General features: G+C 38.4%; 1 protein-coding gene across 1 annotated transcript in view; it reads left to right on the top strand.

Moving 5' to 3' along the window:
* The window catches only part of ADAMTSL3 (ADAMTS like 3), a 186,911-nt gene that overhangs the window by 116,632 nt on the left and 43,456 nt on the right, over positions 1–26,823 (top strand). Inside the window, exons 7-15 of the mRNA XM_074880017.1 lie at positions 710–784; positions 6,103–6,260; positions 7,244–7,355; positions 10,087–10,225; positions 11,815–11,865; positions 16,012–16,216; positions 17,087–17,234; positions 18,678–18,762; positions 26,021–26,307. Coding sequence (XP_074736118.1) covers positions 710–784; positions 6,103–6,260; positions 7,244–7,355; positions 10,087–10,225; positions 11,815–11,865; positions 16,012–16,216; positions 17,087–17,234; positions 18,678–18,762; positions 26,021–26,307 — 1,260 coding nt within the window. The remainder of the gene's footprint in view (positions 1–709; positions 785–6,102; positions 6,261–7,243; positions 7,356–10,086; positions 10,226–11,814; positions 11,866–16,011; positions 16,217–17,086; positions 17,235–18,677; positions 18,763–26,020; positions 26,308–26,823) is intronic.

Below are 26,823 nucleotides of genomic sequence, written 5' to 3'. Positions count from 1 at the left end.
AAGTGTGTTGTACATTTATATACGAAGAGGCCATTCAGGCAGGCAAAAGCTGTTTTGTATTGACATGTCCTATTCAGGGCTGGTTTGGTTTATAGTTAATTTTAAATTGAGGCTCTTACTGGAAGGAATGATCTTATATGGTAAGTTAGATGCAGACACTCTGTTACAACATATACATTATAGCTAATATATATTTGCTCTTAACTGGTCTGTAATTGGTTAAGGGTTAGTGTTAAGTAGATGATTTATTTCCTGTAAGTCCTGCCACTTATTAAAGTTGTGACCTGCAGCAGGAAATGAGGTGTGGGCAAAATGAGACTGAACAGCTGCAGATTTTTGTAAGGGGGAAGTACTACTTAGCAGATTTCTTATGTCAATTCAGTGATTAGGAAATCAAACTAGGACAACAGAGTGTAAATATGTTCCTAATACACTACTGACATTTCAGTTGTTTTTGTTAATAGCAAATAATTTTCCAATAGCAAGAAAGATTTACAAGTCCATTTGTAGGTCTTAATAGTTGCATAGCATAGCAAACAGACTCAGTATACTGTACTTAATAAAATAACATATGATTATTTTTAATAGAAAAATTGTGAAATCTGTTAAATATTTTCTTAGACACATTTGACAGGTTTCAGTCTAGTTATGTGATGTACAAATTCCCTGATGCAAGATAACTTCTAAAACAGTTCTTTAATTTTCCTAGGGGAAGAAACCATGATTGCTGTACCACATGGGAGTCGCAGTATAAGAATTACCCTAAAAGGACCAGCACACCTTGGTATGACTGAGCTGTTTTATGTATTTATTCATAGGCAGAAGATAAAAACAGAACCTTGTATCTGAACTCATCCAAACTTTGGGAATATGGGTAAGATCATGACCTTGATTCCTCTTCCCACCTTTAATATCCAGCCTGGAGATAGTCCCTACAGAACACTGGAAGTCCACTTAGTAAAAAGAAATATTATACATATGGGGATTTCTAAATTTATTTAAACCAAGTAATTCTTATGTAAGATGTCTAAAATACTCTTAAACTACATGCAAACAGTTAGGTCAAATTACCTTCAAAGGCTTATGTGTAGGATCAATAGCACTTTTATAACCCGGCACCAGATTTCTGTGGAAGAGGCTGAGATAGTGTAAATAGTCCAGTTGAAGTCACACTTGGTCAGTGTTCAAGGAAAAGTACCTAGGTAAAAATGAGGTAAGGTAAACAAAATGCAGAAAATAAACTACACAAGTGCTATTTCCTTCTAATACTTTTGGACGTTAGATACCATCTATGAGATAGAGTTTGCTGTTTTGTTAGATGTTTGTTTCCCAATACTTTCTAGAAAGCTGATGGTAGCATCTATGGTAATTTCTTTACCCGTAGGCCTACTTTGCATAAAGAAGTAATTGTTTCAATGGTAAGTGGGACTGCCATGCCAAGCAATTAAATAAACGATTCATTTCATATTTTGAGCAATTTTTTATTAGTAAAAGTGAAAGACTTAGTCTGAATCATAGAAATAAAAAGGACTTCTACTGCTCTGAGAGATGTAAATAGAAGACAGAAATGCGTTTTATTTGAAAATTGCTCATATGTTTGTTTGCTTTGAAGAATATATTGTCATTTTCTTTCAAAGAAAAAATTCAGTAAGACTTCCACTTTAGAGCAGCTCCAGAGTGACAATAACTTCCAGATATAACACTGATAACAACAATGTTCAAAGCTGAACTTATCTTGAAATAAGTAGTATTTATGTAAAACTGTTGCAAGGGATGTATGAAGGAGTCATCATGACCAGTTCAGGTCAGGACTCTTGGTCTTTCTTAAGTAGTTCTGCAGAAGGAAGTTGTTTCAGCTTTGTATGAGGAAAAAGGTACTAGATTCAGTGGCTCCTGGGGGATTTCTGGAAAGTTCCTGAGGAATGCAGCAGCAACTTGGTAACTAAGTACAGAGTGCTCCTGGCTTCCTACCCAGGTGGTTCCGTAAAGAAGCTGTGGCTTGGCATTACCGTTGTTAGCTAGTTCTCTAGCTGGACGAGAATTGTGAAATGTTCCTTTAACCACTTCCCCCAGCACATCTGTTTGCAAATCTGTGAGGATTTAGACATTTTTTACCTAAAATTAAAATGACAGAGGTGAAAAACAAGTGAGAGCTGTTGTGGGGGAGGGAAGTGGAAATTGCTTCTGGCTTCCTAGCCAGATCTTCAAGAACCGATGTTCTAGGAGATTGTGCTTTGGGACAATTTGCTTGTCTGCCTTACTGTATGTAATGTTTGTGGGTGTTTGTCACTTAACGGAAAATATCAAGTGATTTTTGGTCTGCAACTTCATTGACTTTTGTGTGGGTGTGCTGGTATAATTAAAGGCAGACTTTAAAAAATAATAACTTATAATTACAGGCTCTATTTGTCCGAGACATTCTTCCTGGCTTGTAAGGGGTTGAATTTAACAGGTGGAGCAGGGACTACTTATTGTAGCATTTTACACTGCCTCCTGTTGCCAGTATACATTTGCTCTTCAAGTAAAGTCAGCAACCATAGTGAACGCTCAAAGATACTATGGAGTGTCTGGCTCTTTTCCCTTTATCTTGTGCTCTTTTGGGCTTCATCCTGGGCTTTATGATCTGCTCTTGTTCCAGGGAAACACAGCTGCTGGATTAATCAAAAATGGAAATGTGGTTGGAGATGTAGTGCCTAACAGATTTGAAACAGATAAATGCTCTGAACATTGTTTTACAATCAGCAGCTTAGTGTTTAGGAAACACATAATTTCTTTGTAGCTGGTAATAATAAGTATTTTGTTTGTGTGTATGGACACTTTAAGACAGGCAACAGATTCATCAGAGCGCAAAGGGGTTACTTTGGATTTTTTATAAATAGGTCCCTCTTGTACTTCTGTCTGCTTGGGTTTTATGAATGATTTGGTGGAAAATAACCAAATAATTAGTATCAAAATGGTTATGAATAAAATGTTTCATTGTGTTGGTTTTGATTTGGACTATATTATGGCTTTTCTAGCAGTTGTTTTAAGGGCATTAGAATCAAAAGAAAGACTGAAAGTTCCCTGAAATTAATCCCCCAGCAGAAGAAACAGGAAAACCAGAAGCTAATATTTTTACAAGTGGTTAATGCTAGATAACTGAGTTCATGAACTTAGGGAGGTTAAACTTCACTAAAAAGAACTGAAACTCTTTTTTTCCCCTTTTTGTCATTTTCTTCTCTGCTTGCAGTGATTTGCATTACTTGAGAGTATTTAGCTATACATCTGTGCACTGCTTTGTCTTTTGGCAGATGCTAAGAGGAAGACAATGTCACATGCATTTTGAAAAGAACACGTGTTTTATTTTGGGCCCCTGTATTGGCTATCAACAAATGAATTTCACGGAAAAGATAGAGCTTTTGGGTAGCAACGTGATTGGCTCCTTCTTGCACTAGGAGCAGGAGCTATTTCCCTGGGAATTGTTTCATGCATCGCTCTGCACAGTGAATCTGCAGTGGGTTCCCTGTGCCACGCTGCCCTACTCCTGCCTGCCACTAAGAGTATGGGAGGATTTTGCGCTGGGTCTTCCATCCACAGCTGGCAAGGCATTTATGTGGGGAAAATGTTCTTTTTATCAAGGTAAGGGAAGCAACACAAAGACAGATGGTTATAGGTCTTTGGCAGCAGTGATTGTCTTATTATGCACCGACACAGGTGAGCGCTCAAGAGAATTCCCTGTCCTTATGACTCTGCACATCCGGAGTCCTAAAGACCGCTCAAGGAAATGTTTTCTTAACTTAGGATGGGGAAGCTTACTCCTGAAGTCGAATTTTCCACCTCTCCAGGATTACAGAATCCAGCAGAACAAAAAAATGTTCGGTGAATTCTTTTTGAAACCTTACCTTTAAGCCAGTTGGCGAAACCTTTGTTCTCAGTTACTGCTCTGAAATCAATAAAGTATCTGTTATATACCCTAGATGCTTCGTTTCACTCTGTTTTAGAAACCTGTGATGCCAAGCACTAGATACTGCTGAGCAGGAATATACTGCATCAGAGGTTATCTGCTGTGTGGTGGAATAGCTCTTCATCTCCCTGTGTGACACACTTCTGGGAAAATCTGAGCAGCTGTTCTAAGCTTCACTGGCGTGGCCTGCAGAGATACAGGCCATCTCTCTGTAGCTGGACCTTGCAAATAAACACATGCTTTGGATTCAGATCTAGTGTAGCTCTAACATAAATGTATGTCATCTCTCAGTGAGTTATCATATTGTTGGTTGCTGAATGATGTTCTTGGTTTGTGTTTAGAAAAACATAAAAATTATTTTTTTTATTAAACAAATTAGCATAAAGACTGTAAAATAATGCAACTCAGGTCACCAAATTAACATATTTAACATCTTTTTTGCAAGAACCAGGTGTCTTGCTTTGCAGTATTAAAAGCTAGTTTCAAAAGGGTCCTGTACTCCTGAGGATTCTACTGACTTTATGTGGAGTTGGAAGTACTTGAGATTAGCTGATTTGACTCTTATTCAACAAAATGACAGAGTAACAGGCACCATGCCTTAATACTTACTGTTAAGCAGTGTAAGTTTGGGGTCAAGGCTTGCAGAAGCTTAATTCAAGAATGCTGAGTTCTGGATATTTAAAAGGTTATTTTGTAATGCAGTCAGGAAAGAAAACTTCCATAAAAGTAACAAATAAAAATATGTAGTAATCGTCTAAATACTTGTTGCTTTTTCTGTGATTTCTTTATATCTATTTGTTCCTTATGGAAGTGCACTGGACAGTGGGGCACTTTGATTCCCAGAGATTTATTTTTTCTCTTTGACAGAGTAATTTGATTCAACACTAGATTCCTACCCTATGATCTACATAAAGTAATTTCCTAGAAACATATCCTTCCTTAAACTTACTTCCAGCCATATATGTGATCTTTGTTATACCTATGAGCATAGTTGAACCTATTGCTTAGAAACTGGATAATGTTGGTACTTTTCAAGGAAGTTAATTTCTTCTAGAATTTCTTCACTCTCTCTGTTGGGGATGCTCCAGAATGCATGTGTATTTTAAGAGCTCGTAAGGAAGAAAACAGTAATGATGGACTGAAGCATTCAGAGTATGTTTTCAGTGCAGGTAGAAACGGATGCTCTAAACCTAAATTATCTAGGCTGAATTAGATAACTGTTTAAAGTACCAAAACAGGCAAGGTAGCTGGAGAAAGAGGGTATTTATAGCTCATCAAAAGGTTCCTTTTAGCTAGCCTTGAGCTCATCTGCGATTCATGCCTTTCTCATGCAGTGCTCTGATAGATTGTAAGCAGACCAGTGTATTTCAAGTCATGCATCTTGCTGTGCCTAAGCGCTCTGTTATGTGGAGCCCAGAATTCTACCTTCATTGTGAATATCTTCCTTTAGCTTTGTCCACTTACAGTTCAGTCAGTTTGCTGGAAGTGACTCAATCCTAAAATGCTTCATCTGTCTTCTGGAGGTTGTGGGCTGTTTAATCTGTTTCCAAGGAGCACAGAACAGCTCAAAAAGGGTTTTCATCACCACCTGTTCTGAGAAAGGGACACCCCTCCGGCAGTGCTGCAGATACCCAGCTCATGGCCGAGCTTTTTGCTCACATGGGAAATACTCAAAGTTGAGTTAATGACCTCCGGAATGGGTAGAATGATGCAGGTACTGAGGTGAGTGTTTGGTGAGTTTGACACCATGCAGGCTTCTCTGGAGACTGCTGAAATTGCTGGGCTTTTGAGTTGCATGGAAGTAGGAATTATTTTTCTGGGTATTGGTTCTATCTGTTTTGAGTTTCTTTCAGCTTGTCTTGCTGAATCTATTGCTTTATAACTATAAAGAGCACTTGATGTAGGAAAAACTGCCTCAGAAGTGCTTCTGGTATGGAAGAATAGTTTGTTCAGGCAGATATTCCTGTGCTGACATGTCATGCATTATACATCAGCCTATAATCTGAAGCAGCTAATATTCTCACAGATATTTCATGTGGTTTTTTAATGCACATACATGACTGTTACTTGCAAGGCACAGTTGTGAACATTACTTTCTGACTTCCTTGAAAATAAACAATATCCTGTTTAAGTTTACTAATTACATGTTTCTTCTTTAGTTATAGAGTCAAAGACACTACAAGGAGACAAGGGAGAGCACAGTTTCAATGCTCCTGGAACATTTGTCATAGAAAATACAACTGTTGAATTTCAGAAGAGTACAGACAGGGAAATCATAAAGATCCAGGGACCTCTTGGAGCAGATTTCATTATCAAGGTGGGATGCATCTATGTACAAATCTACAAAGATATTGCAAGTATGTGCAACAGAGTAGGTGGCTGTCCATCAGGTTGTAGCAATACAACAAAATCTTTTAGCTGGCAAACAAGGAATCCTAATTACTGTCCAGAGATAATTAAGTATATCCAAACAAAATAAAATGATATGAAGTTAATGTCTTTGTGGTGGAAAGTGCCACAGGATCTTTAATGGTAAAAATGGCCAGGACTTTTGTTTCAAATATTACTGAAAGTATAGCAGCCTGATCCTGTGCAGTGGATTGGTGTTAATCCAATTGAAGACTGCCACCTACTGAACCTGAGCATTGCTTCCAGCAGCGCCCTGGAATCTCCCTTAGACGTTGCTAATCCAGTTACTGACCATTTCTAATCCTTTTAAACTTCTCTCCTACCCAGACCATGTACCGATGGCTTGCATCATACATGCAGATATTTATATGTAGAAACATATCAATATTTGACTGCTGAAGGGAGACAGCCATACAGTTTTCCATTGGCAAAGACAGATGTTTCAGTATTATCACACCACTTAGCTTTATCTGTCATGTTGTAGAAGTAGACTTTCAGTAGTTTTTATTTTGTATCTCCAATATCACATGTGCAGTTAAACTCACCTAAATATGAACCAGTGTGCTTAGGCAAATTATAGAGTTTCCTCTCTAGCAAATTTTAAAAATTTTGCTAATAAAGAGATAAACCAGAGTACAGTTAGGAACTTTGCCAGTCAAGGGTAGATAATCAAATAGTCTCATTAGTACCTTGAAGAATTTGAAAAACAAAACAACATACAAGTGTTTGACTATTGGAAACTTAAATTTAATTGTCACTCTAGACTTGCTAGAGGTTTTATGCCTGTTATCATATTACTCTCCGCACTGCTGTTATATCTGAATTATGTTTTGAAATGACATGAACAGTGGAGTATAGTATACACATGTGTTGTAATGGAAATTTCTCCAGACCAGGTACTCTGGATCAAAAGAGAGTGTGGTTCAGTTCTTTTTCTATCAACCCATCAGTCATCAGTGGAGACAAACAGAGTTCTTCCCCTGCACAGTGACGTGTGGAGGAGGTAAGTAATGACAGTTCTTCAGGAGTGTTTACAGCTGAATAGAAGTGGCTGATTTACAACCTTTGTTCTGGATTTTTATTGATTAAATGTTTGTGTTTCTTTGCACACTGGTGGTTCTTCAGAGAAGTAAATGACAGAGTAGCAGGTAAGTTGGCTGGTTAAGTTGGTATGAGCATAGGTTTTTTTATACCTTATATTACTGGAAGTCATGTTCTTCCATAAGGAATGATCATTTGAGTAAGGACTTTGACTGAGAAATAAAGGTATGAAATTCAAAGTGGAAAATGACAATTCATAAAGGATATTTTTAGAAAGTAAGGAAATAAATACAATGAGATTTTAAAATAAGGATAGTCAAGAGAGGAAGGAAGAAAGTATTTCTGGCCTCAGTAATAGACATGAGGGAGAGTTTTAGAACACTTAGTTTAGAAATTAGTTACACAGAAAGCAGAATAAGTAAACAGAATTTAAAGAATAACTACTATCAATACCTTTGACTGTCTGATCTTAGACACTTAGTCCTGATGGTAGGTAGAGCAGCAGGTAGTGTGCCATAGCATCTACTCCTGGTTTAAACACTACAGTTCATACAATGGTTAAACGAAACACAGCTCAGCTCTGCTACTGCTCATCCAACCCAGCCCACTGCTTGTGGTGTCTGGTTGTGCAGAAAGCTGACCTTATGGTAGGAGGAGTGTTTGACATTGTAGATAGCTATTTCAGTTCAGCTAGCGTTACCCAGATCACCTGAAAAACAGACTGGGATACTAGTGATACTGGAGTAGTGATTTTCTTTGAGAGTACAGATATGGTTTAAGTAGTTACTTGGGACATGAGTAAAAAGAGTGAAAGATCTTTAAAGCACAAACAGAGTCTGAGGATCATTTGATGGACCATCCATTTTGGCACTTGCACCTCATTTTAATCTGAAATGCAGACAATATACGTGTATAATATGTAGTCCCACAGGAAACTACTGTATCTTATAAGATACTTGGCCTCATAAAGTGTGATTCTTGCTGGAAATTTGAGCAGCAATACACATCCTCTGATGATTCCATCACACTGTGTTTATGAATTTTTCCCTAACCTGTCTGACAAGGGAAGAAGTGTAAAGCATCACAGTTATTTCTGAGGACTGCATGTAAACACTGGATAACTCAAGGGACATATTTACCGTCAAAGTTACTGGCTCAAATCCAGCCTTATTCAGACTGGTGTTATGGTTTGAAAATTATAGCTACATGCAAATCTCTTTGAAATTAGCCAGGGGTTTTAATGCCCTACTTTGTAGCTGCATGTCTATAATATGAAACTGGTACCTTTATCAACAGGGCTTGATACTCTTGATGGCAGTCCAGAGAGAGGCCAGCAACTGAAGCACCGAAACTAAGCTGCTGCTTACCCATGAAAGTTGTAACGTTAAGAATGGCGTATTACTGAGGCACGCAGGGAAGTTGTATTGCAGTTGCCTGGCTTTAACCTGTTATCTTAAAGCGGATTTAGTATCCAGATTTTCTGTTTGGCATCTTTTACTGGCAGTAAAAGAAAAAGTTCCTCACAACAGAGACTTGGAATCAGTGCACAACCATTCCGCACTTGGATGCTGCTTCTACATTTAATTCTGTAATCTCCATGTGTGGGAAGGGGTAGTGTGACGGCCATCTCAGAAAGCAGAGTCAAGCTTGAATGAGCAAGAATGTTTAAAAATTGTGCTTATCTTGTTTGCAAGTGGCATATCTTCTGAGTCCTTTCAGTACTTACAAGAACTGGAACATACATGCTTTGAGCACTGGAACTGCTTAGTTCTTCTTTATGGTTATCACTCTCATGCATGATGACACTTTGAATCAGCCAAGAGACACACAAGTGAAGCCATTGATATATGATACTTAGCATTTTCAGTAGACACTGGGACTTGTGCTGTTAGTTTATTGAATCTGTTTGGATTTTAATTCTTGTGGTTTCAAACTTTTTTTTCTTTGCACATACCAGAACATCCTCCTCCTCTTCTTAGTTTAAGTCCAAGTCAGCTCTTTTGAATGAGTGTTTTTTTCTTAGCCAAAAAAGCAACATAGTGGTTTGTAAAACTCAGATCCCTTCTTGTAACCAGTCTCCACACAGATTTTTTTTTTTTTTTTCCCACCAAGTAGTTACTTCAACTTTTCTTTTGTTGGCTCTTCAACTAGGAATGTTCTTGAAACTATTTCTTGGTTTTCTACAGTTTAACTTAGCAATGTTTTGGATCTCATCTTCAATTCCTCTGACTTTCTGGTTTAAGTATTTATTTTTTTTAGCATGCATGACTGTGTAATATAGCTCTCTAACATACATGGTAACTCCTCCTTGGGGGAGGGCAGTTATAAATTGTGGAACGTGTAGTAGAACCATATGACTTTGTAGGGTTGCCTCTGTGACAGGTGAGCTGCTCCAGTACGTGTATTTTTGCATCACATAAAAACATGTATACTTTTTTACTTAAAATATTATTAGAATAATGTGCCAGAACCTCATCTAGTGTGAAGATAGGTTAACATAATTGTTATGCTGAGTTGCCTCAAATGAGGATCCGGTCCTGCATGTTCCTGTGCAGTGGTTCCTTGTTTAAAAGCAACCTAGAGAAGAGTGACACAGGAAATTAATTCAATGAGCAGCTCATTATTTGGGGGGCTGGAATAAGGCTCCTTTAATTTATCTCCATTACCAAAACTTAACTTTGCTTCTGCATTAGGTTATCAGCTTAATTCAGCTGAGTGCGTGGATATTCGTCTGAAGCGTGTTGTTCCTGACCACTATTGTCACTACTATCCCGAAAACAAGAAACCAAAGCCCAAGCTAAAAGAATGCAACATGGATCCCTGCCCTTCTAGGTTTGTATGGCAAAAAAATTTAAGTGTGTGATATAGTCAGTTACAAAGGAACAAGCAGTTGTATTTATTTCAGTTTGTTTCATCTTTAAGGCTACTTAATCTTGGTAGATTATTGCATCTGTTAAAGGTTGATGTCTGACACCACTGCCAGTAGATTTGTGGCACTTCTTCAGTGTTGCAGAATAGGAGACTTTGCTTTATACAGAGATGTTGTAAATATCAATTTGTCTCTTCAAGGGCTAATTCTACTTTATGCCTTTTGGTGAGTGGTACAGCACTGAGGTTGCGTGAGGAGGACAGATTGTTTGCCTGCTTTTGGATTTATTGATGCTGCCATTCAGGATTTCTCATTAGACAGACAGTAGCTCCAGTTCTCAGTCAGCGTACAAGTTTTGCACATGGTTTAACTTGGTTTATTCATCTGCCCCCCATAAAAGTTTCATTCTTCATTTGTACTGTGGAGTTGACAACTATTAAAGTTTGATGGATTTGTTTGTTTTTTTTACACTAAGAATAAAAAAAAACCCAAAAAACAAAATCATTCAAAGTAAATATACTTGTGGTACAAATACCACAGAATATTATTGCCAAATTATAAAGGCTATAGTATACATAAATTGTATTGAATTGCACTACAGTATTTCAAACTAACTTTTGGATTGTCTGGTGAGGTTTCCTGGCTGTGCTAAAGAATCTTAAAATAACATCACAGTATCAGGTCCCAGAACCTCACATTAATATGCCAGCTGGCCAAGCTAGAGTTATATGCAAGAAGAAAAGGAAACACTCTCAATGGATTTCATTTCCTATAGCTAAACTGTCCATTTCCTTTCATTTCTGTTGAACATAATCGTTGATAGTGACCTCTAACAGTTATAGATGTACAGACTTTCAAGCTTTTTTCCTGGAGAGTTGATCACTATATGGAGTGGTAAGACTTCAGTAATGCTTAGTGGCAATGGGTGCCAAATGTTGCAAAGCTGGAATGGGAAAATTAGGGAAAGAAAGGGCGTAATTACCTTTTTCCTTGTAAATCTAGCTTATACAGACAGAAAAAAGGAAGTACTACTGGATATAATACCATATTTCTTAGGCTTTAAGTGTGCTCTATGCTGTATTGTTCAAATAAGCAGCTTTAGAATGGTCCTAAGCACCATTCAGGACCTATCTAGGATTAATCCTGTGATGCATTTATTTATCCTGTGTTGCATATATTTATTATGCACTGCCACTCATGTTCCTCAGCGGTCTTTGTTACAGATACAAGTATGTAACTCTTTTCTTGTTAATAAAGTAGCGCAGACCTAAAGGATCACTGGTAATAAATTTATCTGCTGAAGGCTGGCTCATTTAATGTTTTTTTTATGGTATGAAGTGAAGAAACTATCTGGTGAATAAATCTCTATCCGTGCAGAAGAGTTAAGATTGTACAAGTCATTGTTTGCCACAAGGGTAATGTGTAATGAATGTAAGATTCCCTCATTTCATGTTGGGAATTGCTTACTTTAAGCATGATCATGTAAAAGTATGTACTTAATGTACAGTCTTGGGTATGAGAAATAATGATGCAATATTTATTTTGTTGACAGTGATGGATTTAAAGAAATCATGCCCTATGATCACTTCCAACCACTTCCTCGGTATGTATAATCAGGATAGCATATGTGTCAGCATTACCCCATTTTTCTCTGCAAATACACTATTTGACTACTAAGATCATGGAACACCATCTAATTTTTTTGCTGTTCAGGAGAGCAAGTTTATAACAGTCCTGTACACGTTTTTGAAGCTTGTGATTTATTTTAGTGTGCTCTGGATGATTAGCTTAACAGTAAGAGGTTAATATGCTCTTCTTGAAGATATCAATATGGAAGACTTCAGAATAGAGTTGTCCCCCTAAGCCTTCTCCTGCTGTAGTGCTGAGGAGAGCATCTCCTTTAAAATGCATGTATGAATCCTTGTCTTGAAAGGTTCTTATTTTGAAGATGTATGCAATGAATATATTCTTTTATAGAACAGATCCCCCTATGTTACAGGACTCTAGAAATTCGTTTTCCCTTGAGAGGTCTCATTCTTCTGCTCTTCTTTAGACCTATACTGTATTTATTGACATCAAGGCTGACATGTAACTTTAAAGATACTGACTTGTCTGAATATGTGGTGCCTAGAATTTAAGTCATCAGAGCACAGTTTGTTGCCTTTTTTTTTTTTAACATGAATCAATCACAAGAATGCAAAACTTCTCTGGAGTGCTTAGATGTTTTGTAAAGAATGTTAGGACTAAAAAGCATTGAGCCATATTTACTGTTAATGTAAAGAATTATAGTTGATGGAGTTAGATGCATATTTATCTGAGTTGCACCTCTGCTTTATTATGTCATGAAATGAATAATGTGTATTTTTCTAAAGAAGTAAAGATATGAAGTAATAAGAATGAAATCATAGACTTGCACGGCTCAGTGGAGCTACTGATTACAGCTGATATAAATGTCATAGTTTATTTCTGTAGCAATTTACACTTCTTGTGGATCTGCTGTCCTGTGATGTGCTTTGGCTTTCATACATAGATTGAGATTTTTTTTTTCCCTCTACAGCTTTATTCTGTAAAGTTTCATAATTATATTCTGTGTCTCTCCACTTCTTTTTTTTCTGCCAATTCCTTTGTACTTCAGATCTCCTCTGGAACTCAGCACAATTTATTTACATGAGTATTTCATCTTCTGAACTACTCAGGGCTTGGAGACCAGTTGGAAGAGAAATTTAATCCCCCTTTCTGTGCTTCACTGTGCTCAGCACGTTTGCATGACTCTGTGGTGAGATAGATTATGTCTGTGATAAAGCTGTGGGCAGGTTCTCTTATTTCAAACACTGAGAGCTACAGACAAAGGCTCAGCTTGTTTCCGTACCTCAGTGTGTCCTGTCAGAAGGTATCATGGTCTTCCTGGGTGATGCTCAGGAGTAAGAACTGTAAGATAGCAGATGGCCAAGCAGGGCTCAGAGTTTGTGCTGGCAGGAAGGAGAGAGAGGAAACAGGCTGTGTTCCACTGGGAAGGTGCATAAACACAATGAAGATGTGAAAGCAGCTTTATTGCTGGAATTTCTGAAAGAAAACAGCATCTGGAACATCTAGGTTGTATACCTGCATCATGAGGTGAATCTGGTCCGGCGTGGATGCAAGTCGTGTTTCAGTGTGGCAGGATGTATTTCCTCCCTGCTCTTGCCTGTCAAGTAACTGCAGTGTTGTTACTGCTGAACTGTAACATCTGTGCTGGTTCTGCTGGGGCTTCTTCCACCTTTTCTTTTTGCTTTTTCTTTTCTTACCTGTTTCTTACATGCTAACCCAAGCATGTTCTTTCAAAGCAGGCAGAAAACTGAAGTGCTGTAGACATGCTTGAGCAAAGCTGTACAGACTCCTTCACCTTGACCAGCAGTCATATATCACACCTCCTACATAACACGAGGGCCATGTGGAGGACTGCTTTGCAGTCCTGTGGCGTTTACCACTACTTTCCCATTCACACGAGGAAGTTGTGGGAAAGTCATGGTGCGCACCACAAGATCTTGAAAGAGTTCTCCTGTGGCTAGAGTTGTAAATGCCCCACTGAAATATTTTTACAGATGGAGAATTCTTTTGAAATAAATAGAAAAATTTCCCAGGATGAAAATTTTCTTTTAAAGCTTTTGGAATGCCTCCATTTATTTCAGACTTGTTGGACTGTTGAGGATCCCTTGACAGCTGTGGGTTCTGGAAAGTATCTCCTTGACTGCTTGCCCAAGACCCCCCTTTTCCCCAGTAGCCATGGACCTCACTCCATCTTGAAAATGCTTATGGGAGTATGGGATCTGGAGTGTGTTCGAAACTGATGAGATAAAGAAAAACAACTATAAAACTTCATGCTATAAACACTTGCGAGGCTAGTATTACATACAGCACAGTGAGCCTCATATGTATAAATCCATGAGCTGCTAATTCATTGAACACTTAATTGCTCTTTAGTTCCTGACTTTTTTTAAAGAAAATGAGTTAACGTTGGCTGTTCATTTAAGTCAAAGAGAAGTGTAACTGTTGCTTCTCAAATATATTCTGTACTTAAGATATCGGTATCTGGGTATACAGCTTTATTCTGAATGCTTTTGAGTATATACTCTGTGGTTAATGTTCCATGGCTTGCTGTATGTTTCATACTCATTCTTCTGTTGAGCTTAAGCATGATTAATATGTTTTTGTAGGCAGTTTAATGCATTGCTTAAAATAGGAAGTGTCCTTGATTTACCTGCTGTATCATAGGTAAGTAGGTAGTAATTAATTACATTCACCTTTGATTTATAGGCCTTTGCCTCATTTACTCTAAGATTATGACTTCCTTTATGATAGCTAAGTTACTCTTGATGAATTGGTTTTGGTGGGATATTGTAATACTTGCTGAGTCCATTGTTCATAATGGATATAATTTTTTTCATGATCCTTTCTGAGCCTCTGCAGTTATAATAGGAGTAAATTTTAAACTAACAAGACATTGATGGACCGTAAGATGTGCTTCAGGACTCAATCATTTCCCAGGGCTTAGCTTTGATTTGGGTGGGTGGTGGAAAGAAAGCAAGAGATAGGAGGTGAAGGGTGAGGAAAAATTGCATGGGGGTCAGTGGAACCTATAGACAAATGCTATGATAGAAGCTTGTTGTCTCTAAACATGACAGGAGCAGGATGTTATTTAAGTTAGTTTTTCTTGAAAAGTAATTGCTTAAATGTACATTCATGCTAAGGCCAAGAGATATGAAGCAGAGTTTGTGGCCTAAAAACCTCCATGTAATTCTCACTTCAGATGGTGCAGCAATTTCCATCTTTATTGTAGTTATGTCTAAGATTTGGATAGATGTCCATTTTGAAGACATTCCTTCCCGATAGGTTGTTTATCATCCCTCTGTTGGAAGCTACTACCCCATAACCCTGCTGATTGACAGGGCTGTGTGAGTTTTCCTTAACCCCTGCGTTGCCCTGCTTCACGAGAAATCAGCTTGGTTAGCTGAAGCAGCTGAAGCCTTTTGCTTGAAGCAAGTTGGAAAGTGTGAGTGCGAAGTCATTCAACGGCATTTTAATGAGAGTGGAAAACTCTTGCGGAACTGCAGTGGTGACCAGCCAAATGGTACCTGTCACAGTTTAATTTGTTCACAGTCCTTATGGATGAAGACAGTTTGAAATGAAATGACTGGGTTTACCCAAAGCAAGTATTACAGTTCCCATAAAAATTCCTTTTTGAACAGATTTCTTAAGGGTAGTCTGCATGATGTGGGCAGTGATGAGCAACTGTGTGTAATAACACCCTCAGTCAGCCCAGTCAGATCTGTCTTTGTCTTTGCACTTCATATAGTCTCAAGTACATATGCTTCTCAGTCTTTGACAATGGTAGTAAGAGTATATGTGACCATATAAATTAACTGTGGAAAAGACTCTATTTAGATGATTTAGACTATTTGCAAGTAAAATCATTCCAGTAATAGAGCTCAGTATATTTAGGGTTTTTAACTCATATATGAGAACAAGATTTTTGGTTATTTTGGAAAATTACTTAAATTTATAGTTCTGTTTTTCTTCTCATTTTGCACATGAATTTAAGCCTGGAATAATGGAAGTTAGCTCTGTAATTCTATGTATTTCTATTCAGTGTGTGGTAAGAATCCAGCAATCAAACTATCACTAATGTGGGATGCAATGTTTTGCACTTTTAGTGGAGGTTAGTGGAATAAGAAATAGCCTTAGTTTTAATATATGCGAGTTCTTCTTCCAGGTGGGAACATAACCCTTGGACTGCATGTTCAGTTTCCTGTGGAGGTGGTATTCAGAGGAGAAGTTTTGTGTGTGTAGAGGAGACCATTCATGGAGAGATACTGCAAGTGGAAGAATGGAAATGCATGTATGCCCCTAAGCCCAAAGTCATTCAAACCTGCAATCTGTTTGACTGTCCTAAATGGATGGCAATGGAATGGTCTCAAGTAAGTTGAAAATTAATCTGGATTTCTTGATTTCTAAGGAAAGCCTCTAGTGTTGTGTTACCATGTATTTGTGAGCACAGAGCTATTAGAAAAATATAGCCCTGCAAGCACAATTCATAGTACTTACTAGGAGAAGTTTGCACTAAGTAATTTGGCCTGATAATCAAAATGTTAACATGTCTATGTGGAGAAAAATGCATGTAGAATTATTTATGCCTGTTAAATTCCTGCTTTGCACAGAGGAGAAATTAGAACCAGAGGTCAGGCCCCTTTGCAATCAGGTCATTTGTCTCCCAGTTCTTGATAAATGTAATATTTCACTGCATATAATAGCTAAAGGCATGTCTGTCTAGGGGCTGACATGTCTGCAAGGGTGATTTTTCCAGCGTTCTTACCTTTCATTATAGTAACAAGAACATAAAGCCAACTTATCTTGGCTGTAGTTATCTGATACAGTCAGATAGCTCAGTGCTTCTATAATTCCTTAGTTCATCCAAATGACATCACTGACATATAGTGAAGAAACTGTTCTTACAGCACGTCTGCCCCAGCTTTTAACTGAAAATGACCACTGTGAGAGAGCATATTCTCAGTACATAGCCACCTCTGTTTCAGTCTCTTGCCAATCAGATAAGCTTTACAGAACCCTGAGAAATCACTTGTATTCCCAAAACTTAGACATTTTTTCCAGCATCGGCCTTTACTTTAGTCATCTAACAATGCAGAGACAAATTCGTATGTCTCTGATACCTGATTGATTGTGGAAGAATTTTAGTGAACGCATGTCAGTACTTCTAACTTGCTTTTTAACAGTATTTGTAAGTATAATAAAAAAGAAACAGTGTGAGATGGTTGCATTGTCTCCTGCAGTGCACAGTGACCTGTGGCCGAGGCTTGCGTTACCGAGTAGTGCTGTGTATTGACCACCGTGGGCAGCATGTCGGTGGCTGTAATCCACAACTTAAACTTCACATAAAAGAAGAGTGCATCGTGCCAATACCATGTTACAAGCCAAAAGGTAACTGGAATTTTGTCTGGGCCTGTTATTGTTTTACATTTTTGTTAAGAGAATTAAAAGCCCCTGGTAACCTTTTTCAGAAATGCCAGAAGCTGGAATTTACTAGGTCTTATTTCAGTCTTGGCAGAAACAAGCATTTTAATTATTGGTGCTAGGAAAAGTGCCCTGCTGATATTTTTTGCTGATAATGGACCAAATTGTCATGAGGTGAACATGCTAACTAAATCTCTACAGCCTGGTCAAATCGGGAAAACCAGAATTAATGAGTTTGGCGTGGGGAGGAGGAGCTGTTCAATAATACTTGAAATGGGAATGATACTCCATACGTATAACCTGGGATCTTGTTTGTTTGCATCTCATTAAATGTGTCAACATTCTCAGTGGGCCTCATCAGTTCATTAACTTATAATCAAACTGCTTTCCTTCACTCCATTTCTGCATATTTAAAAGGCCTGTAACAATGATGTAAATTGACAAATACTCTCTAAAAGAGTTGGTAAGGCATAAAACAGTAGGTGGGAAGGTGAAAAGGAAAAACAAAGATGAGAGGGAAAACTAGTGTATCTTGTCTCTTGCTCATTTCTGTCCCTCCGGACCCAGAAAATTTTAGTGGGTGCTGCTCCCGTTCTTTTGGTTTTTATTTGAAAGGCTGTATTTCAGACCTTCACAACTCACCATAAAGATTTACATAGAAAAAGTGAAAGCTATCTCTAGACAACCCTATGTTTCTCTTCAGGATGTTTTCAGACTCTAGAGAATTCTTCAAGCAGAACACTATGCAGGGTTAAACCATGAAGTAGAAACTAGCACTGAAATGTTAAGAACCTCCTTCTGGGGTTTTACTTAGGTTTGGAGGCACAGATGCTCAACTGACCTACAGTACTCCTAGGAAAAAGCATCACAAATGTGTAGGGTGTATAGACAGATAAAAGAAACTAGTGTTGTTTTTTAAATTAATTTCCAATTTTGAGGAAGCTGGCTAAATCAGGAAAGAAAAACATTTTCTGTGAAAATTTTCTAATGCAGCCAGTCTGTCTGGAGAGCAATGTACATTTGCTATGCTCTGGCTTCTTTTTCAGCTATAGACTTAAGTTATGACAATAATCCATTACAGGGAGATATAAACTGCAATCTGCTAGAAACTGCCTGCAGTTAGGGAAGATGTGGGAAGGAAGCAAAAGATTACACAGGAATGGAAATTGGATAACTGGTACCCTCTCAGTAAAAAGGGGTGTCAGGATGAACAATCATCATGAATCTTCACAAATCATCATGAAGAAATTTTCTAGTGTATTATGTTTTGCTATTCAGTGTATCTTTATTCAAAAGTATTAGATGAATAGGCAATGTAAAGTGTGAAGTGCTAGGGTGAATAATGCTAACATCTACTTATTGCTTTGATTTTGGAGAAATTACTGAGTGTTGGGTTTTTTCCTCTATCAGAAAAAAATCCTGTGGAAGCAAAATTGCCATGGTTTAAACAGGCACATGAAATGGAAGAGACCCAAACAGTCTCAGAGGAGCCAACGTAAGTACATTGTCTTCTACAGTGAAGAAACATTTCCGGCATATTTTGCAGATCATCTGGAATGACTGTTGCTATGCAGTTTGCTTTGACAGTTGGCCCTCCTTGGGAGATGAGTTGTGTTGTGAGCTGTTCCTAATTTTACATCCCAATAGCTTTGCTTCTTGAGCTCCTGTTCTGGATGACACAGAGCTGCTGTATTATAGTGTCCCTATATCATTCAAGCAATGCAAAGGGATCTTAATTTAGCCTAATTAAGCCCTAATTAATGCATGTGGAAGCATTTCAGCAGATGTTAAATAAATTCAGTTTTATCCCATTCATTGCTGTTACCTCAAGAATGTAGTGGTTGTATTAAAAATTAAGAGGTACTTTGTTGGATTGCCAGAATTTCCTTGGGGGGTGAGACCAATGCATAAAGAAAGTGAGAAAAACCTGCTGATCTCTGAGTTTAGCTGAATCTGTGGGGATAAGTTGTGATATTTTACACGTGTGTATGTGAAATAACATCTGGATTTTGTGAGTCCCCTTAAAAGCTGATGGGGGTAAGCCTCACAACATTTAAGTCCTGAAGATGAAAGCATAACTTAAATCCAGCTACACTTGTTCCTGTCCCTTGTGTGTTGGGACAACCACATGATTGCATGCATCCCCTGTGTGTGTTTCATGCATATATCTACCTGTGTAAGCCAGCACAGGCAGGACACAGGAACAACCACAAAACCACAGATGAAATGCAAAGAGTAAATTTATTTCTGTTATCCCGTGACCCGAGGGATCTCTGCAGCAACACCCAGGCAGAGGCATGCAAGCAGGAACGCAGGCACTGCAGAGCTTTGTCCTTGCTAGTCAGGAAAAGGAGAAGAAAGAAAGATCTCGGGCCGCCGCTTTTGCCTGTATATATCCGGGATTTTCGCAGGTGTACTTTTCCGCTGTGCTTTGATCTTTCCCACAGCAGGGCAGGAATCTCAAGGATGTTCGATAAGGTGCCTCTGCATTTCTCACAGGCCTGTGTTATCTAACCACAGATGTTTTACCCATCAAGCATACAGAGCTAAACAATAATTAGTGTGATATATGTGTTTTCTGGCACCCCAGCTGCAAGTCACTTGAGCGTGTTTACAATCCTCCTTGCCAATCTTCCGTTGTATTCCTACAGTATCTAATATAGTCAATATATAGTACATAATTTTCTAGAAAGTAGTAACTTTCTATAAGGTTTTCACAAGAGATTTGAACAGTATTTTGTTGTGCTTTGCCGAATTCTGCACTCATTTGTAGTAATGTTAGTTTAAAACAATTTAGATGAGCTTACTGAAGTTACTCTGGATTTATATTGCTCTGAGAGTGGAGTGTGCCCTACAACTTCTTATTTTTATTCCTCCATCTAGCTATTCCTGATTTTTGGCACACATGCACCAACAGGTGTGATCATGAGTAATAAAATCTTTACACCTGCACTGACTCACAGAAGAAACCTCTTGCCAAACAGGTGTTTGCATAGTTATGGTGACTGTACTTTAAACTTTTCACTGCTCTAGCTTCTCAGGTCAAGTGTCAACCTACTGTGAGCAGTTATTTCACTCTCCAAATTGGTGGCCCTGAATTCAGGCAGGGTAGTAGCTAAGATATAAAAATAAAGTGTGATTGTTGAAGGGGGTGATGCAATCCAGTGTGCCTGTTGAATGTCAGCATATCAGAATGAAGGCATATGAGGCCATCTCTGTTAAGAGGATTCAGTATGAAGCTCTAAAGAAAATGATCTCTAGCATTACAAAATCATGCTGTGGCAACCATGAGCTAATGTAGTCTCTCCGTTTTTAGGATCCTTCAGCAGCAGTCTGACAGAACAAGCAGGGAGGACTTGCAGGGACACAGCAGTCTAGTTCAGAGTATATTTAGAATATAATAGAGCTGAGCCGGAAACTTTGTAATGGGTTCCCTTGTACCTTGTCCTCACAAAGAAAGCAGTTATTCATGCCTTCCTAGACATGACCGATGTATTCCACTGCAACCTCACAGTGTGAACGCAGCCATGTGTTTGAGTTCTCAGTGTATGTCCTGTCACAGCTGTGCAGTTTTGCAGTTTCCTGGATCTGTTTTCTTCTTCTTTTACTCTGGAGACCTAGGTTTTCTTCATCTTTCATTCATGATCCTCATCCTGTCCTGAGAATCTTTCCTTGACATTTTTCAGAAGCTTCATCACCTAAGTCTGAAAGGTTTCTCCAGCCACTTCTTGCTGATGACTCTTCTCTGCCATCCCTCTCTTTACAGAGGTGTTGCTGAGGTACTGTGCTTTCCTAGTCTGGGTACTGTGGGCTCTCCTGGGACCCAGCTCTAAAGCTGCAGCCAGATTCCCCTTTAGTTTCTTTTTACCTGTCTTCTGCTGCCACCTGCTCTTACTTTGTTCTTGTAAGGAAGCTGGCAGGTAAGGAGAAATGAGACACAACTGATCCCTGACATCATCACTTCTTGCAGATTGTCCCTTGGTCATGTGGACAGTGGTTTGCAAACAGAGCAATTTCTCACTAGATGCTTTAAATCTCATACCCTAACTGCTCCTGGCTTTTCCAGCTTGAGTGAGATTTTTGGGTCAGGGTTTAGGATTTTAAAAGAAACTGTAACAATAGGTTGTTACTTCTCCCAGAGTAAATTATAACAGGATTTTCCTCTGATTTGGATCCGTTTAACTTTGTTTTCTGTAGTTTACACATGACACAGTGATAACTCATAGCCCACCTCTGCCTAGCATGAGGCTTATGATTTCCTGGGAAAATGCCATCACTTTTAATTTTAGTTATTCACTTGTCATCCAGACTTAAACCACAATATGAAGTCTCAACTTCTAGTCCGTCCTTTTATTACAACTGTCTTTCTATGCTTTTGTGTGATATTTTAGTTGATAATGAATAAGAGAATAAATGCAGCTGTGTTTTAGAACCCACAAATGATGGATATGCCAAAAGTAGCTTGTGGAAGATAAATACTTCTGCCGCTGTGGTCTACCACGGCTGGTGTCCTGAATTTACATAGAGGGGGAATGTTCAAAAGCTTCTTTTTTTTTATTATTAGCAAAATAAAAAATGACTGCCCTTAAAGTGAGGCCAAGAAAAATGTAGGTCTGACCTTTATAGTTTTTAGTTGTGGAATGTGATGACAGTTGATACCAATCATTATTTTAAACGTTCTTCCCTTGAGCCTTCTTAGTTACAGTGAGATTCGCAGAGAAACTCCAGCAAGGTTTTAGCATCCTTTTTATTAATCGTAAGTTAAAGAAATAGGCACCTCAACTGCCTTTCCCTGTCATGGCTTAGGACGAAACTAAAATGCTTTCAGAAGCTGTTATATTTTTTCAGCAACCTGAGCTAAAAATTAATCACTAGGTTTGTGGAGCTGCAGTTGCTGAATGTGAAACCTCTCATAAAGGTTGCTGCTCATTGCGCTTGAGTCATTTTCACAGAAATGTCCCCATCGTGCCTTTGGTGATAGAGAATTACACCTTTTTCACAGCTGCTTCTCTGAAAATGGGCTGGTGATTTTGTCCAACACATTGCATTTGAGGTTGATGAAACCTGGCAGTGCAACTCTGCTTAGAGCAGGCAAGGGTGGTGCTTCAGGGAGGGCTAGGGTGCCAGTGTTGTGGAAGTTCTGCCGCAGTAACCAGCCAACATTTTAGATGCTTCTGCAAACTTTTATCCAGGCCCCTTGGCGCCGTAGGGTTGGACTGGAAATATCACAAGAACAGCCTTTTTTTCAGGATTTAGGCATTTCCTGCCTTAACTGAAAGCAAGAACTGCAGGCATGAGGAAACTAAAAAAATGTAGAGACACACCATGTTTTCCAAGTCTTTAGAAAGCTGCAGAAGGCTCGCTGAGTTAAGTTTTCAGTTCAGATTTGATTTGGTTGGGTTGGGCTGTTCTATCCCAGTTTTATCATCAGTAGTTTAGGTCACTGCTTTGTTTTCCAGGTCATCCTACACTGTCATTTTCAGAGTGTGCCAGATGAATGCACATTTCCATTAGTGTTAGACTGGTAACACTGCAGCACGGACACACTCTCCACATCATTAGTACCTGTGCAGATGATTATACGAGCATTTGATTTCTCCACTGCTCTGGGAGGAATGACTGTACAAAAAGGCTGATTGTGAAAAGTTTTGTCTGCTTGGATCTGCATTTTTCCATTATTTTTTTAGTCAGGAGTCTCATCTACAAACTCAAAGTTCTTAGAAAATTTTCAGAGTTACCACCATCCTATCCATTCCAGACTACATTCCTGATGATCTGCAAGGTATCGTAATACAAGTGCTTTGATGCCTCCTAATTTGTTTCAGGGAAGTATTGTGTCCAAAGCATTGCCATTTGTGTGCTGTGAATGCCACTGAGTAAAAAATATATATGACTTATGAGGTTGATGGAGTTTGGTTGTGCTTATGTTAAATAAAAGATAGATACAAAAAAATCATCTACTTGATCTCAGAATTCAGATAAAGTGCCAACCTCTCTCACTGTCCAGTCAGTTCCTTGCTCTGATTTTATATTAGCAGTCTCCATTGGTTTCTGCTGAAGGTACTTAAAGTGTGATTTTAACATGGTCATCCTTTGAAAAGTTCTATAATTTAGGATTTTAATAGCTAAATAGTCACGTGACTAGTTTAGCAAATGCCAAGATAGAGTAAAAAGTATTTTAGGTGTGGGGGTTTTTTTTATCTCGCACTTCACTGAAAAATACCAGACACTAATATTCAACAGGAAAACCTCAATTTTATATAGGCTTGCTATAAGTCAAAGAAAAAATGCTTAGAATTTTCCAAGTTTCTTTAAAAATCAATTGGTTGCTTAATGAAAGGATTGCCGTGGTTCAAAATTTCCTTTCATTTATACAGAATTTCAAATGAATGCATCATACATTATTTTTTGAATGTTTTAATGCATTCAACTAACAGTATACAAAACTAACACTAATTTCTGGTATGCTGCTGTCATACTTTTACCAAAAGAAATTATTTGCTTTCAGGTTCTCAGACTGTAAACTGTTAGGTGTGGTCAGAACACCAACCAACTCTTTTAAACTATAAATGTCCATCAATTTTATTTTTTAAATTAGGTACATCACTACAAATGGATTTATATGGTTTTTTTACACAGAAAGGAGAGGAAGGTCATAATTTTGCTAAGCCTATGCACAATGGCCTTGATCCAATAAAGCACTTAGGCACAAGTTTAACTCTGAACATATTATAGTCCTATTGACTTCAAAGGACTGCTGATGTGCTTGAAGTTAGGCACATGCTTAAGCATTTTGTTGGATGAGGGTGATTTTTCTGGATGAGGGTGATTTTTGCCATGGCCACCCTAGGTAGTTTCTATGGCTGTCTTTGAAAAGATTGTAAGATCTGATGTTTCAGGGTTGAGCTGATTTTTATACGCTGGGGTGAGAGAAAGCCTTCCTTTGCAGCTTTTCCCACAGATGTTGAGTTAGAATGTGTTATCAAAAACATCTGGACATTGACCCCTGCCAGCTGTGCCATTGGGGTTGATGGGCTGCTAGGTTGCACCAGTAGGTCATTTACTGAGATTTTATTACTGTAGGACACAGCCATCCACCATTTTGATAATACTCTTCCAATAAAAATCAGTCTGGTCATCTACTTTAAAGGTAGTCAGACTTGTGAAGTGATGAGCACTTGCAGTTTTCCTTGTTTCAAGAGGAGCCAGGGATACTGTGGTCTTTACTGAAGTCTGTCAAGGACCAGTGAGCTCTAACTATAATTTTGAGTGTCTGTTCAAGGAAACTGAAGTGACGGGCTTTGACATCTTTATCTTCATAGTAGAGTTACAAAGGTATTTCATCAACATCTCCGTAAAGAATAACCAGTTACCTTGGAACCTTTATTGGAAGTGCGAATAGTCTTTTCCACAGGAGACAGTCTCTCTTGGGGTCTATCCCAAGCACAGCTTGGGTGACTACCTCAAGGACTGAGTTAGAGTATCCTTACAGGTTACCACTCATCTGTTCCCCTTTCTTCTATTTGATTCTTCCTTTGTATATACTGGCAAGAAGTTACAAGCTCAAGATAATAAACTGTCCACAGAATCAACCACACTGTATTGACATTTTTCTATGCTTACTGTGTACGCAGACCGTAAATACTGATTTTTGTCTTATACAATTGTTCTTATATTTGTGAGGGCAGCTTTCCCGAAGTAAAGAGAAATCTAATTCTTAATCAAAGATAAGGAGAAAAGCTTTGAATCCTAATTTGGATTTTTTTTCCAAATACTTTTTTAGCATCGGTCAAATATATCCTCCTGTATCTCCCATTTGTGTTTTAATCATCAGCTGCGTTTTGACATATAACAAAGAGCAACTGCAACCTTTTGAAAAACTGTCCTATGAAACTCTGGATTTGCCTTATTATAAATTGAACCCGAGAGCCGCTCAGGATGACTTTATTAATGACATTCTGCCCCTTGGCCCTAGTGCCGTTTTGAAAATTACTATCAGATATTAATGTGACCCTTGAAGTCAGAGAATATTATAGACTAAAGCCTCCTTTTATTCAGTAAATTCATGATCTGTAAAATAAGATTTTACTATAGTTCATCAGGTGCATAAATGCTTTCTAATAAAAATGATGGATTATAGACTGAGCCGGTTAGACCTCTTTATTGAAGATGAGAGCCTTATTACAAGATTAAATCTGAACAACAGCCTGCAGTGGTGTGCATTGAAGATAGCTAGATAGGAAAAGTGCTTTTCTTCTGCCTGGTTGCTGATTATTAGTATGACATAAGGTGATGACCTTTCTCAGATTTAAAGAGACTGCAAATATATTTTTGGCATATGCCTAAGTTTATGTACCTGGGGAGCTATTTTATATTGTATAGATAGGTCTTTATGGAGTTTCTCCTTTTTTTCCACTGAAGGAATTTGATAAAAGATTTGGGTGATGTCCTTTCCCCCCCCCCCCTCACCCCCCCAAAGGATACAACCTTCCCTGTTCCTTATGATTCTTTGTCCTATTTCCCTACATCTTTTTTTTTGTGAATTTTGTGAAATGGTCTGGGATGGTGGGCAAGTGAAAGACTTAAGACGCTCGATTATGCATTCTATTTAAGCATCAAATAGTATAATGTATTGTCTGCTTTGCGTATAAACATACATTTACATGTTTTGGCTATGTTTTAACTGTACACACACAGACACAATTACATGGAATAAAGTGACAGTGTTTCTACTGCGCTGTGATTATTTGCAGGTTTATTCCTGAACCCTGGTCTCCATGCAGTGCCACGTGTGGCAATGGCATACAGGTGCGAGATGTGAAGTGCCGAATTCTTCTTGCATTTACTCAGACCGAGGTTGAACTGCCTGAGGAGGAATGTGAAGATGTAAAGCCACCAACAGAACGAGTCTGTCACCAGGCATCCTGTGACAGTGATCCTGTCCCTTACACACCAGAATTTTCACATGCTGAAGATGGCAGTGTGATTTACGACTGGGAATACATTGGTTTTACTCCTTGCTCAGCCACATGTCTTGGAGGTACCTATATTTATTTATTTATTTATTAATCTTGAGTTGGAAGAATTTGGCATTATTTAACATTGTTGGGTCTTCTGTTAGTGTTAACCTGAAATACCTATGTTGATCTGTAGGAAAACATGCAGCTTCAAGTTTTAACTTATTTCTAGGTTATCCAAAGAGTATTTCAAACTATGTTTCCTTTATATCCTATGTTGAAACACCAACTTTATTTGGTAAAGTAAGGTACAAAGAAGTTGTTGGTACAGCAACTTGCTTTAGTCTTGTTGCTGCAGGAGTCTCAGCTGCCAGACAGTTGGTGGCACCAGCATGTTTAATACGTCAGTGATGGGCGTGTTTAGATGACTTTTCTTTTCCTAGGAACTGAGTTAAAATTCCCATGTTAATTCTTCCTTATCTTCCAAAATGCTGCCATTTTCTGCGGTGGAGTAGGAATAAAAAATTATGATTAGGGAGACTTGCTTTCAGTCTGACCAGCATGAAGATCAAACAGGAGTTTGCTTAGGTCTTAGTACA

The sequence above is a fragment of the Strix uralensis genome, chromosome 11 (genome assembly GCF_047716275.1).
Source record: "Strix uralensis isolate ZFMK-TIS-50842 chromosome 11, bStrUra1, whole genome shotgun sequence".
Classification (NCBI taxonomy): domain Eukaryota; kingdom Metazoa; phylum Chordata; class Aves; order Strigiformes; family Strigidae; genus Strix; species Strix uralensis.
Note: the sequence above shows the minus strand (reverse complement) of the source record. Positions and strands in the feature narration are given on the sequence as shown.